The sequence below is a fragment of the Octopus sinensis genome, unplaced genomic scaffold (assembly GCF_006345805.1).
Source record: "Octopus sinensis unplaced genomic scaffold, ASM634580v1 Contig10123, whole genome shotgun sequence".
NCBI classification, from domain to species: domain Eukaryota; kingdom Metazoa; phylum Mollusca; class Cephalopoda; order Octopoda; family Octopodidae; genus Octopus; species Octopus sinensis.
The window spans coordinates 43,793-59,107 of record NW_021832000.1 but is presented as its reverse complement, the minus strand read 5'-3'; the positions used below and the strand labels follow the sequence as shown (position 1 = coordinate 59,107).

Sequence of the window (15,315 nt, the reverse complement as noted above, 5' to 3'; positions counted from 1 at the left end):
TTCAGTTTCCGTCTATCAAATCCACTCACAAGGCATTGGTCGGCCCGGGGCTATAGCAGAAGACACTTGCCCAAGATGCCACGCAGTGGGACTGAACCCGCAACCGTGTGGTTGGTTAGCAAGCTACTTACCACACAGCCACTCCTGCGCCTATGAATAATAATTTAGATAAACTGAAGTTTACAATATCAATGTTATCTTATGCAAGGTTTTAGAATCATCAATTTCTGTGTATTGTTGTTTACCTCACTTTATAAGTTTTTAAAAACTGTTTTAATCTTTTTTTGTCATCTTTTATTCAGAAGCCATGGACTCAATCTATAATAAAATTAGAAATAATGATGTGGAAGGATTGAAAATCTTACTTCAGGAGAAGCCATTGGAAGTAAGTTGTTCTGTTTATTGCTTTCTCAAATTTGCCTATTTCTTTATTATTTTATACACAATTTGAAAACTTCAAACTAACTGCATATATTTCTCCATAATATTTCATTTCTTTCTCCATCTCTTTCCGCTAATCGCCATTAAAGTTATAATAAAATTATTGACCAAGGTAGCGAGTTGGTAGAATCGTTAGCACGCCAGGTGAAATGTTTAGCAGTATTTCGTCTGTGTTTACGTTCTGAGATCAAATTCCGCCGAGGTCGACTTTTCTTGTCATACTTACTAGGTCGGTATATTAAGTACTAGTTGCCTACTGCGGTCGGTCTAAACGACTGGTCCCCTGCCCCAAAATTTCAGGCCTTGTGCCTTGAGTAGAAAAGAATATTATTCTTGACCAAATTTTGAGCATGGCAAAGTGGATGGAATGTGAATGAGAGAGAAACCCATCATCACACACTGCAAGGGAGTATTCTGATATGAAATTTTCAGATGAGATGAGAAACAGATGGAATCTGTAGATCGATGGTGACTTTTTAAAGAAGTCCTCTTGCCATACGCAGTCGATGGTTTTACTGATGTCAAGGGCTACACCATTTTATGCAGATTTTGTCAAACATGAAAACACTGGTGTGTCACACAGGTACCAAGCCCCTCTGGATCTGGCTTTATAAAATTGTACTGGTGTTCATTGAATAATGAAAGATACCTAAAGGGACAAATATGATGGTTGTTTGTGACTTTTACTTCATAATTGAAACATTGGAAGTTAGAATGACTGGATGGTAGTCACTCGATAAGATATTGTCTGCAGGAATATTGAGCAGGATTTCCCAGTGAGGTCAGTACAACCCATGTGTGGGGGCGCTGTGGGAAAATATTATATGAGTTTATGATTATATGAAACACAAAGAATGTGTACCCGGGTTTAACTGAAGCTATGTATCAACGGTTGTATCAGTAAAGAAAACTAAGTGGTGAAGCATCAAGTATTCACTTATTCTGGCGAAGGTTCTGTGGTAAGTAGTCACCCATGTGTTATATAGAGCCGTAGCAAGGAAAGGGTCATTGAGAAATCCTTGGTAAATGAAAAGAAACCATATTTAAAAGGTTTGAGAGTCCCTGGTATAGGACCATCATGGTTAGGAAGCAGTTGGTAGAATGATTCTGTTAAATTTAGAGAGATTCTGTTGGTAGGAGACCAGAAATCTTGGTTTTAAATTAGGAGTGAAGAGAGCTGACGGATGGTGAAATGCAGAAAGAAGCATCATTTATTTTCTTGATGACCATCATACCTGTAATTCAATGGTAGGTGTTTTCCTCCAGATGATGTTGATATTGTTGTCTAAACAGATGTAATACAGTTGTGTATGAACAACTCACACCTTTTAACATTTTGTATGGCTACAAAGTACTAACGAAGCACTTAATTTTAAATGAAGCACTGCCTTATTTATGTTTTTATTCCCCTATCGTTTCCTTTCATTTGTATCCACTTTTTCACATTTTGAAGATATTCAACAGAAGTTGGTGTCATCCAGAAGTTCCCGCAGATATCTAGTCTCAAATAATTACTTTGTATTAGATTCAGTGACAAACATAAAGTGGGTTCTTTCTCTTCATTGAGCTTATACATGAATTGAACCATCTTCCTAAGTGTTTCGAGGAGCATGGTAATCAGGGAGGGCAGCAAGATAACCAACAAAATCAGGCTCCAAGTGCAAGGAGGTAAATCCTAATAAATGCCTTGAAAAGATGTTTGACAAGTCGCTGTCAGAGAGAAGCAATGTCACCAAAATTGTAAAGCAAGCAGTGAAGTGGCGGATGAGGATTGATAGATCAGGGCTTCCAGGAAAGTTCAGGGCATGGCTCTACCAACACAGACTGCTCCCAAGACTCATATGGTTGCTGACGCTGTATGATGCTCCAATGACAAGTGTGGAAAGGGTGGAGAGAAAGATAACTAAATACCTCCGAAGATTGCTCGGAGTTTCCCAAGCTTCACTTCAGTAGGCCTGTCCATAAAATCTGGAAGGCTGCAACTTCCCCTGTCGTATTTAATGGAGGAATTTATAGTAGCAAAATGTAATGTAATGGTGTAGAGGGACTCTAAGGATTAGCTTGTCAGACATGCAGGTATTACCACAAGGTGTGGGTAACTAGCACCGCTGACATTCAGGCTGAAGGCATGCTGGAGCTACGCTTCATAATTGGAGCTACATGTTGGAGTCGCCAGGGACTTGGCTCTTCCTATTTCCAACAATAGAAGAAAGCAGACACCAGGAAGAGGCGGGCTATGACTCAGAAAGCAATGTGGAACCAGGAGGAAGATAAAAGGAAATAAAGAGCTGTCGAGCTGGAATCTCTGAGTGCATGGACTAAATGGGATCTCCCTAAGAGGAAGCTCACATGGACTGACCTGTGGAGGCTGGAACCTTTGCACATCTCCCTCCAGGATGGAGCGGTGTATGAAACACTCCCGACACCAACAAACCTGCACAGATAAGGTTTGAGGGAAGACCAGCTGTGTAGACTTTGTGGGAAAGGGGCACTCTGGCACACATCCTGGAAGGGTGCAGAATAACACTTTCTCAAGGCAGATACAAATACTTGCTCACACCCTGGAGCAGTAAAAGTGAAGGGAAGATAACTGCCGCAATTCAGTTCGTGAAAGAGGGAGAGAAAGCAGTAAAGCCAGCAAAAGCAATACACATCTTGCTGCAAGGGTCTCAACAATGGGATATGAAGGTAGACTTAGGGAAGAAATTGCAGTTTCCCCAGGATATCCATACAACCCTGAGGCCTGATGTGGTCCTGTGGCCTGAAAAGGCCCAGAAAATTATCATAATTGAACGAACAGTCACGTGGGGAGCCGGTTCTAACGAGGTCTCAGAGACTTCTGTAGGATTGCAGGGAGAAGGGATGGCAGGTATGGATTTTCCGAGTGGAGGTTGGCTGTAGGGGATTCCTTGCCCAGTCGGCATGGAGGATTTTTACAGCAACTGGAATGTGAGGTAAGGAGGGATAGGTGGCTGTGCGCATGATAGGAGAGGCAACTGAAAGAGCCTTTTGCTGGGTTTGGTGTAAGAGAGACGATTAACGCTGGAAGGCATGAGGAGTTGAGGAGCAGTGAATTGGCCACCTCTGTTGACCCACCAAGAGTAGGGTGTTACGGTTCAGGGTCGAAACATCCGATGAACGAGGGATAAGGTCTGACGACGTTGGTTTCTCCTGGACAAGGCTCCATTCACTTTGGGGAATAGATAAAACACATCCTTACATGTGTTATTAGCTCGTATATATATATGTATGTGTGTGTCTACGTGTATATACAGACAAGCAGATGTGTGTGTATTTTTGAGTGGAGATTGTATGTGTGTGTGTATGCATATGTATCTACGTTAGTGTCCCCAACTGCTAAATGATAACCAGTGTTGGTGTATTTGCATCCCTGTTGCTTAACCATGAAGCAAAAGAGAGCTATACGTTGGTGCTAATTAGACAGAAAAGGGATCACACATAAAACAAAGAATCGAGAAAAAGCCCCAGCATGGCCGCAGTCTCATGACTGACACAAGTAGTAGAGAAAAAGAAAAAGAAATAGAAAAATGAAGAGAGAAATAGAAAAATAGAAGAAAGAAAATGAAAATTGAGAGAGAACTATAGAGAAGACAAAAAGAGAAACGAAACAGAGAAAGAGAGAGAAAAAAGGAGAGAAAAGATTAAGAAAGGGAGTTTGAAGAAAGAAAACGAGAGAGATAAGAAAGAGAGAGAGAAAAGGAAACGAGAGGAAGAAAGAGGGAAATGAAAGAGTGAGAGAGAGGAAGAAGGATAAAAAGAATACGAGAGGGAGAAAGAAGGAGAAAAAAGCGAGAGAGCGAGAAAAGAAACAGTGAGAAAAAGAAACGAGAGGAGGAAGAAAGAAGGAGAAAAGTGTGAGAGAGCGAGAAAAGAAAGAGAGAGAGAAAGAAACGAGCGGAATTAAGAGAGAAATGAAAGAGTGAGAGAGAGGAAGAAGGGAAAAAAGAAAACGAGAGGGGGGGAGAAGGAGATAAAAGGGAGAGAGCGAGAAAAGAAAGAGAGAGAAAAAGAAAAGAGAGGAAGAAAGACAGGAATGAAAGAGTGAGAGAGAGGAAGAAGGAAAACAAGAAAACGAGAGGAAGAAAGAAGGAGAAAAGTGTGAGAGAGCGAGAAAAGAAAGAGAGGGAGAAAGAAACGAGCGGAAGAAAGAGAGAAATGAAAGAGTGAGAGAGAGGAAGAAGGAAAAAAAGAAAACGAGAGGGGGGAGAAGGAGATAAAAGGGAGAGAGCAAGAAAAGAAAGAGAGAGAAAAAGAAAAGAGAGGAAGAAAGACAGGAATGAAAGAGTGAGAGAGAGGAAGAAGGAAAAAAAGGAAACGAGAGGAAGAAAGAAGGAGAAAAAAGTGAGAGAGCGAGAAAAGAAAGAGAGAGAGAAAGAAACGAGCGGAAGAAAGAGAGAAATGAAAGAGTGAGAGAGAGGAAGAAGGAAAAAAAGAAAACGAGAGGGAGAAAGAAGGAGATAAAAGGGAGAGAGCGAGAAAAGAAAGAGAGAGAAAAAGAAAAGAGAGTAAGAAAGACAGGAATGAAAGAGTGAGAGAGAGGAAGAAGGAAAAAAAGAAAACGAGAGGAAGAAAGAAGGAGAAAAAAGCGAGAGAGCGAGAAAAGAAAGAGAGAGAGAAACAAACGAGCGGAAGAAAGAGAGAAATGAAAGAGTGAGAGAGAGGAAGAAGGATAAAAAGAAAACGAGAGGGAGGGAGAAGGGAGAAAAAAGTGAGAGAGCGAGAAAAGAAAGAGAGAGAGAAAGAAACGAGAGGAAGAAAGAGAGAAATGAATGAGTGAGAGAGAGGAAGAAGGATAAAAAGAAAATGAGAGGGAGAAAGAAGGAGATAAAAGCGAAAGAGCGATAAAAGAAAGAGAGAGAAAAAGAAAAGAGAGGAATAAAGAGAGAAATGAAAGAGTGAGAGAGAGGAAGAAGGATAAAATGAACACGAGAGAGAGAAAGGAGATAAAAGCGAGAGGGCGAGAAAAGAAAGAGAATGAAAAAGAAACGAGAGGAAGAAAGAGAGAAATGAAAGAGTGAGAGAGGGGATGAAGAATAAAAAGAAAACGAGAGGGAGAAAGAAGGAGATAAAAGCGAGAGAGCGAGAAAAGAAAGAGAGAGAAAAAGAAAAGAGAGGAAGAAAGACAGAAATGAAAGAGTGAGAGAGAGGAAGAAGGATAAAAAGAAAGCGAGAGAGTGAAAAGAAGGAGATAAAAGTGAGAGAGCGAGAAAAGAAAGAGAATGAAAAAGAAACGAGAGGAGGAAAGAGAGATATGAAAGAGTGAGAGAGAGGAAGAAGGATAAAAAGAAAACGAGAGGGAAGGAGAAGGAGATAAAAGCGAGAGAGCAAGAAAAGAAAGAGAGAGAAAAAGAAACAAGAGGAAGAAAGAGAGAAATGAAAGAGTGAGAGAGAGAGGAAGAAGGATAAAAAGAAAACGAGAGGGAGGGAGAAGGAGATAAAAGCGATGGAGCGAGAAAAGAAAGAGAATGAAAGAGAAACGATAGGAAGAAAGAGAGAAATGAATGAGTGAGAGAGAGGAAGAAGGATAAAAGGAAAACGAGAGGGAGAAAGAAGGAGAAAAAGTGAGAGTGCGAGAAAAGAAAGAGAGAGAAAAAGAAATGAGAGGAAGAAAGGGAGAATTGAAAGGGTGAGAGAGAGGAAGAAGTATAAAAACAAAACGAGAGGGACAAAGAAGGAGAAAAAAGCCTGAGAGCGCGAAAAGAAAGAGAGAGAAAAAGAAACGAGAGGAAGAAAGAGAGAAATGAAAGAGTGAGAGAGAGGAAGAAGGATAAAAAGAAAACGAGAGGGAGAAAAAAGGAGAAAAAGCGAGTGAGCGAGAAAAGAAAGGGAGAGAGAAAAAGAAACGAGAGGAAGAAAGAGAGAAATGAAAGAGTGAGAGAGAGGAAGAAGGATAAAAAGAAAACGAGAGGGAGAAAGAAGGAGAAAAAGCGAGAGAGCGAGAAAAGAAAGAGAGAGAGAAAGAAACGAGCGGAAGAAAGAAAGAAATGAAAGAGTGAGAGAGAGGAAGAAGGATAAAAAGAAAACGAGACGGAGGGAGAAGGAGAAAAAAGCGAGAGAGCGAGAAAAGAAAGAGAGAGAAAAGAAACGAGAGAAAAAAGAGAGAAATGAAAGAGTGAGAGAGAGGAAAAAGGATAAAAAGTGAACGAGAAGGAGAAAGAAGGAGAAAAAAGCGAGAGAGCGAGAAAAGAAAGAGAGAGAAAAGAAATGAGAGGAAGAAAGAGAGAATTGAAAGTTTGAGAGAGAGGAAGAGGATAAAAAGAAAATGAGAGGGTCAAAGAAGGAGAGAGAGAGAAAAGAAAACGAGAGAAAGAAAGAGAGAGAGAAGAAACGAGCGGAAGAAAGAAAGAAATGAAAGAGTGAGAGAGAGGAAGAAGGATAAAAAGAAAACGAGACGGAGGGAGAAGGAGAAAAAAGCGAGAGAGCGAGAAAAGAAAGAGAGAGAAAAGAAACGAGAGAAAAAAGAGAGAAATGAAAGAGTGAGAGAGAGGAAAAAGGATAAAAAGTGAACGAGAAGGAGAAAGAAGGAGAAAAAAGCGAGAGAGCGAGAAAAGAAAGAGAGAGAAAAGAAATGAGAGGAAGAAAGAGAGAATTGAAAGTTTGAGAGAGAGGAAGAAGGATAAAAAGAAAATGAGAGGGTCAAAGAAGGAGAGAGAGAGAAAGAAACGAGAGAAATGAAAGAGAGAGAGGAAGAATGATAAGAAGAAAACAAGAGGGAGAAAGAAGTAGAAAAAAACCAGAGAGCGAGAAAAGAAAGAGAGACAGAAAAAGAAATGAGAGGAAGAAACAGAGAAATGAAAGGGTATGAGAGAGGAAGAAGGATTAAAGAAAACGAGAGAGAGAAAGGAGAAAAAAGCGGGAACAAGAAAAGAAAGAAAGAGAGAGAAAAAATGAGAGGAAGAAAGATAAGTAGAAGGGGAGAGAGAAAGAGAAAAAGAAAGAGAGAAAGACAATGAGGAAATGAGAGTGTAAGAGAGAACAGACAAAGAAAACGAGTGAAAGAGAGAAAAGAAAATGCTAGTGAGAGAGAGAGAAAGGAAACAGAGAGAGAAAGGAAACAGAGAGAGAAAGAGAGAAAAGGAAAAAATAAAGGGAGAAAGGGAGAAGGAAAACCAGAAAATAAAAAGAGTGAGAAAAGAAGCAGAGAGGGAGAGAGAGAGAATAGAAAAAGAGAAAGAGGGAGAGGAAGAGTGAAAGATGGAAGATAAGAGAAGAAAAAGGTACCGAGAGAAATAAAGAGAGAAAATGGGAGAGAGAGAGAGGAAGAAAGAGGAAAAACATACACTGAAAGAGAGAGAAATGAGAAAGACAGGGATAAAAGAGACGTAAAAGGGATAAAGAGAATGAGAGAAAAGAAAGAGGGAGAAAGAGAGAAAAGAAGGGGAGAAGGCAAGAGAGGAGAGAAAAGAAAAAAGTAAGTCCCTTAAGGGAGAAAAGGAAAAGAGGGAAAGAAGAGAAAAAGGAAATGACAAAGAGACAGAAAGAAAGAGAGGGAGAGGGAGGAAGAGAGAAAAGGAAAGTGAGAGAGTGAGAGGAAGAGAGAAGAAATTACCAGAGAAAGGATATAACAGAGAGAAAGAGGACGAGAGGAAAGAAAGAGAGAGATAAATGGAAGCGAATAAGGGAGAGAGAAAGAGGGAAAAGAAAAGGAGAGAGATAAAGAAGAGAGAATAGTAAAAGAGAGAAAAGTAAAGCAGGAGAGAAAGGTAAAAGAGCGGGGGAGAAGGAGAGAAGAGAAAAAGAGAGTGGGAGAAAGAAGGAGGGAAAAGGGGAAAAAGAAAGTGAGAGATAAGAATAGGAGAGAGAGAGAAATAGAAAAGAGACAGAGTGGGAAAAAGGGGAATATAGGAGAGAAAAGAGAGTGGGAAATAGAGAGAGAAGAAGAAAGATAGAAAAGAGAGGGAGAGAGGAAGTAATAAAAGAAAAGAGAGAGAGAAAAAAGTGGAAGGAAAGAGAGAGAAAGAGAGAACAAACAGTAAGAGACATAGAGAGAGAAAGATAGAAAAGAAAATGTAAGAGAGTAAGAGAAGAAGAAAGTGAGAGGAAAGGGAGAGAAAGAGAAAAGGAAAAGAGAAAGGACATCAAAGAAAGTGAGACAAGTAAAAGAGAAAGAGGAAAAGAGAAAGGTAGAAAAGGCAAAGAGAAGCACAGAGAGAAAGAGAGAGAAAGAGATGAAAGTAAAAGAGAAAGAGAGATGAAAAAGAAAAAAGTTGGGTGAAAGAGAGAAAAGGAATAGTGAAGGAGACAGAGAGAGAAAGAAAGAAAAAAGGTAATAGAGAGAGAGATAAAGAAAGAGAAATTGAAAGAGAGAGAAAGAGAAGGAAAAGGAGAGAAACAGACAAAAGTAAAATGGAAAAAGAGAGAAAAGAATGAGAGAGAGGGAAAAAGAGGAAAAAGAGAGAGTGAGAAAGAAAGAGAGAGAAGAAAAGGGAAGGAGAAAGAAATGAAAGAGAGAGAGATACGGAGAGAGAAAGAGAGAAATTGAAAAATAGAGAAAGAGAAAGATAAGAGAAAAAAGAAAAAGACAAAGAGGAGGGAAATGAGAGAGAGAAAGAAAGGAAAGGAAAATGGGAAAAGAGAGAAAAGAAAGAGAGAGAGAGTAAAAGAGACACGAGAGAGAAAGAGAGAGAAGGAAGGGGAAAGAGAGAGAAAGTGAGAAAATAAAGAGAAGGAAAGAAATGAAAGAGGGCGATAGAGAGTGAAAGATTGAGAGAAAGAGGAAAGAAAACGAGAAAGAGAGTGAGAGACAAAGAGAGAAGAGAGAGAGAGAGAGAGACAATGGAATTTCTCTATTTCACATGTCCTCACTTTCTTCATTACAGATTAACAAACCTATAAATGAATATGGACGAACTCCTTTAATGTTTGCCTGTCGAGTGGGCGCCAACAGAAGAATATTTGAGATTCTGATCGAAGCTGGTGCGGAGTTAGGAGCGAAAGACTACAGGGGTGGCACAGCTATACATTATGCTGTTTTGTGGTAAGTTGAGAATCAAGTAAAATCTGCAGATGTATTTTTGTTTGTAAATTTGTTGCAATTGCAGACACAGGTTCAATATCCAAAGAGGCCAGAGTAGTTGCAGTGGGACAGCAGCACAACAGCAGACTAGCAAACAACAACAACAACAACAAGCTTCTTTTTAGTCATCGATCCAATTCATTAGTCATTATTCAATCATAACAATCCCGATGATGATGATGACAATGATGATGATGACGATAACGACGATGATGATAATGACGATGATGATGACAATAATGATGATGATGATTGTGATGATGCGGATGGAGGCGATGATGGTGATGTTTAAGATGATGATGGTCATGATGACGACGTTGATGATGACGACCATGATGATGAAGATGTTGATAATAATGATGATGATGATGATAGTGATGATGTGGATGATGATGTGGATGATGATGACGATGATTATTATGATTATCGTGATGATGACGATGATGATGATTATGATGATCATGATGATGATAATGATGATGATGATGGTGATGATGATCATGATGATCATGATGATGGTGATGGTGATGATGATGATGACGATGATGATGATGGTGATGGTGATGATGATGATTATTACGATGACTGATGATGCCGATGATGATTATGATTATAGTGGTGATGAATGATGATAATATTGATTATGATGTTGGAGATGTTGAAGATGATAATGATGATGATGGTGTTGGCAATGAGGGTGATGATGATGATGGTGATGATGATGATGATGATGATGATGATGATGCCGATGATGGAGGTGGTGGCAATGATGATGATGGTAATGATGTTGATGAACATGATATTGATGATAATAGTGCAGGTGATGAAGATGGTGATGATGATGAAGGCGATGATGATGATGGTGATGATGGCGATGATGATAATGATGTTGATGATGATGATTATATCAATGATGGAAGTAGTGGCAATGATGATGATGGTAATGATGTTGATGAGCATGATATTGATGATAATAGTGCAGGTGATGAAGATGGTGATGATGATGACGATGATGTTTCGTCTCAAAGCCAAAATATTTTCATATTTAATGTAAATTAGTCAATGTTTCTATTTTTTACTCTCAGGGATCGACATCAAGCAGTGGAGATCTTACTATCTCGGGGTTGTGACGTAAGTATCTTATTTATATCCTTTCGTATGTTCTACTGAAGAGGAAAGAATCTATTATGAGATTAATTCCGAAATTGATTCAATATAGAAATAACGAACTTTTAAAAAACATTCTATCGTCCGGCTTTCCCCGATTTCAGTTATTTGTGTTTTTTTTCTGTAGCGAGTAAATAATATGTGGAAATTGACGATTTAAAATTCTCTTATCAGCAAATTGGCTTTGAAATACTTTTCTTTAGCCCTTATTTATAAGTTGTTTATAATTTAACTGTAAAGTTATTTTAATATGCTGCCACATTTTTCGATGGAATATTTTTTCTGTAAAAAAACTTCATCCTATATTAGTATGTATGTATATATATATATATATATATATATATATATATATATATATATATATATATGTATATATATATATATTAGTATATATTATATATATATACACACACACACACTGTGTGGTAAGTAGATTGCTTACAAACAACATGGTTTCGGGTTCAGTCCCACTTAGTGGCACCTTGGGCAAGTGTCTTCTACTATAGCCTCGGGCCGACCAAAGCCATGTGAGTGGATTTGGTGGACGGAAACTGGAAGAAGCCCGTCCTGTATATGTATATATATATATATATATGTGTTTGAGTGTGCGTGCTTGTTCCCCACCATCGCTTGACAACCGATGCTGGTGTGTTTACGCCCACGTAACTTAACGGTTCGGCAAAGAGATCGATAGAATAAGTTCTAGGCTTACAAATAATAAGTCCTGGTGTCAAATTCCTCGACTAAATGTGGTGCTCAAGCATGGCCACAGTCAAATGATGGAAACAAGCAAAAGAGTAAAGAGATCTATTTACATACACACACACACAAATGTATATATATATATATATATATATATATATATATATATATATATATATGTATATATATATATATACATGAATATATATATATATATATATATATATATATATATATATATAGATAGATAGATAAGAAAGTTGGTTTGTGAAAGCACGTGGGTGAATATATATAAAATCGTAAAAGGTGAAAAAACTACAGAAGGCTTAAATGTTAAAAAATATATATGTGTCTGAAGAATATTAAAAAAATTTTTAAATATGTTTTTCTCTTATAATGACATAATTACGAAGAAAGACCGGTTTCGCATTTAGCTTTTCAAATTTCTTGCCGGTCTTTCTTCGTAATTATGTCATTATAAGAGAAAAACATATTTTTAAAATTTTTTAATATTCTTCAGACATATTGACGCAAATATATATATTTTTTAACATTTAAGCCTTCTGTAGTTTTTTCACCTTTTACGATTATATATATATATATATATATATATATATATATATATATACACATAAATATATATACATATTTATATATATATATACATACGACGAGCTTCTTTCAGTCTCCATCTACCAAATCCACTCACAAGGTTTGCTCAGCCTGAGGCTATAGCAGAAGACACTTGTACATTGTGCCATGCAGTGAAAATGAAACCAACCACATGGTTCCCGGTTCATTTTCTCTGCATGGCACAATGTACAAGTGTCTTCTGCTATAGCCCCAGGCTGAGCAAACCTTGTGAGTGGATTTGGTAGATGGAGACTGAAAGAATCTTGTCGTATATATTTAAATATGTATATATATTTATGTATATATATATATACATGTATGTATGTATATATATATATATATAATATATATATATATATATACATATATATGTATATATATATATATATGTATATATATATGTGTGTGTGTGTGTGTGTGTGTGTGTGTGTGTGTGTCTGTGTACGTGCGTGTGTTTGTGTGTCTGTGTTTGTCCCCAGCATCGCTTGACAACCGATGCTGGTACTAGGCTTATTGGGGTTGATTTGCTTGACTAACGACAGTGCTCCAGCATGGCCACAGTCACATGACTTAAACAAATGAAAGAATAAATGTAATTATGAACACACACACATACACACACACATTTTGCTGCTCTATGTGTTTATTTATTGAGTTATTCATCCTATATGCGTGTGTTTGTGTGTGTATGTATATAAATATATTTATATGTACATATGTATGTGTGTATACGCGTGTGTGTATATACAATAGAAATCTCCATTAACTACTCCCCACCCCAATCATTCCACCTGTTTGATTAATTTCATTCCTTCTCTTCTCTTTTTCTGTGAGTTTTTCTTTTAATTCTTCACCACCCGACTCCCCCTTTCAGACACCATTTTTAATGTTTTTATTCTTTTCTTTTTCAGGTGAATCCTCGAGATGTAGATGGTCAAACACCGCTGCACTGCGCCTGTTCGTCGGGATGCTTTCACACTGTCGAGCTGCTGTTGAGTCACAATGGCATCGATGTCAATGTGATAGACAAGGAGGGAGACACACCACTGCATGTGGCAGTTCAGCAGTAAGTCCCCATTGGATCTGGAATATCCAAATCTGTTTCTTTTATGTTTTCAATAATGTTTGTTTCTTTTTCATTCAGTCATTCAGGTCATAATCCCACCATAGGGTCATTGTCTTTCTTCTCTCTTTCGCACTGAAATAACACTGTAATCTGCTTCATTAATTAATCATCACTATAATTGTTATTGTTGTTGCCTGACTGGACACTTTACTTCATCTCGTTCTCCATTTCCTCAACGTCACAGGTTCAAATCCTCTCTCTTCTTCCTTTCATCCCATCTAGAACTACTTTCTCTCTCTCTCTCTCTCTCTCTCTTCTTCCTCACTCTCTCTCCTTTGTAGTTTCCCTATTTACTCAGACCCTGGGCTAAATACAGAATCATCCCCTTACAGTATTTACATTTGTCTCTTTTATGTTCCATGTTCAAATCCTACCAGAATATTTACTATCACTCTGGGGTCAATATAATCTGTACCAGTAATACCCAGGGGTTCCTTTAATAAACTGTTTTCCTTCTTTTCTCCTGTTCTTGTTTCTTATTACTTTTGAAGAAAATAAATTGTGTTATTTTATTTACGACTCTTTACGTTCAGAGTTCAAATCCTGCCAAGGTCAACTTCTTCCATCTTTGCAAGGTTGATAAAATACAATACTAGTCATGTACTGGGGTTCATATGATTACCTGTAGCCCTTCTTTCCTTCCTAAATTTCATGTTTATATAAGCTGTCAGAATTCTTAGCAGTATTTTTCCTGTCTTTACATTTCTGGGTTTACTCAGGTGTGTATATATCATTGTTCTACTGTGTAGAGTGTGTATTGAATAAATATATGTGTGTGCGAGTATGTGTGTACTAATTGCTGTAATTAAGTTATTGTGACCTAATTACATTTGTTTTCTTTAATGACCTAATAACTATTATCTCAAGCTGTGTGATGTTTGTTTTTTTCATGTTTTTCTTTCCTTATCCATTACTTTCAGGCGAAAATATAAAGTGGTGTGTGCGATGCTGTCCAAGGTTAGTTAATAAATACATATTATATACACTCTCCAGTATTTTATTGATCTGTATAATATAAATATTACCAATGTACCAGTAAAATAATGGAAATAGATTTAATCACATGTACTACAAAAGCCTTGTGTTTGTGGAGCAATTGTATATTGATCATGTTGATATTAGCGGTGTTGACAGTCCAACTGACCACCACCACTGATAGTAATATCTTTAATGGTCAAATGAAACAAGGTCATTATGAGATAAACCAAAATATAACAGACATCAGGTATATATAAATATATATATATATATATCTTTTAAATGTTTTAGGCATTTGACTGCGGACATGTCGGGGCATCACCTTGAACTTTTAGTCAACTGTATCGATCCCAGTACTTTTTTATTTGAAGCATATCACTTATCCTCTCAGCGTCTTAACCGAACCACTACACACACACACATACGCAAACACTCACTCACACACACATACATAGGCACACACATGTTATGAAGCTGCTTTCAGTTTTCATTTACCAAATCCACTTATAAGATTTTGTTCAGCCCTAGGTAAGAGTAGAATATACTTGCCTGAGTTTCCATGCAGAGGGATTCAACGTGGAACAGTTTATGGCTGGGAAAAAAGCTCCTTACACTACATGTGTGTGTCTATCTATTTCTATCTATCTGTCTAACTGTATATATATATATATTATATATATATATATATATATATATAATATATATATATATATATATATATATAATATATATATATATATATATATATATATATATATATATATATATATATATATATATATATATATATATATATATATATATATATATATATATATATATATATATAATATATATATATATATATATATATATATCATCATCATCATCATCATCATACTTACTTGGCTCAGATAGATTTTCTTGAGGCAGATTCTCCGCAGCTGGATGCTCTCCCTATCGCCAACCCTCTCCTCTTCTTTTCAAAGAAGCTAACATTTGCCAAGAACTAAACATGTTCCCGCAGAATGTTGGAAATAAGAGACCCTGCTTATATGACAGTGGCACTCATTTACAACTATCACATAGATGTCACGACAAAAAGACACTCACACACACACACACACACAAGCGTATACGCACTCACATACAAGATGAATACTCATACATATATATATATATATATATATATACATACACACACAAAGAAGTCTGTATGTGTATGTGCGTATATATATATGTATGGATATAT

General features: G+C 37.2%; 1 protein-coding gene across 2 annotated transcripts in view; it reads left to right on the top strand.

The window, feature by feature from the left end:
• Positions 1 to 295: 295 nt before the first annotated feature.
• The window catches only part of LOC115228288 (E3 ubiquitin-protein ligase MIB2-like), a 58,812-nt gene continuing 43,792 nt past the window's right edge, over positions 296 to 15,315 (top strand). For both annotated transcript variants that reach the window (XM_029798905.2, XM_036498898.1), the window contains exons 1-5: positions 296 to 385; positions 9,282 to 9,439; positions 10,564 to 10,609; positions 12,892 to 13,046; positions 14,027 to 14,063. In XM_029798905.2, coding sequence (XP_029654765.1) covers positions 308 to 385; positions 9,282 to 9,439; positions 10,564 to 10,609; positions 12,892 to 13,046; positions 14,027 to 14,063 — 474 coding nt within the window. In that variant the 5' untranslated portion in view covers positions 296 to 307. The remainder of the gene's footprint in view (positions 386 to 9,281; positions 9,440 to 10,563; positions 10,610 to 12,891; positions 13,047 to 14,026; positions 14,064 to 15,315) is intronic.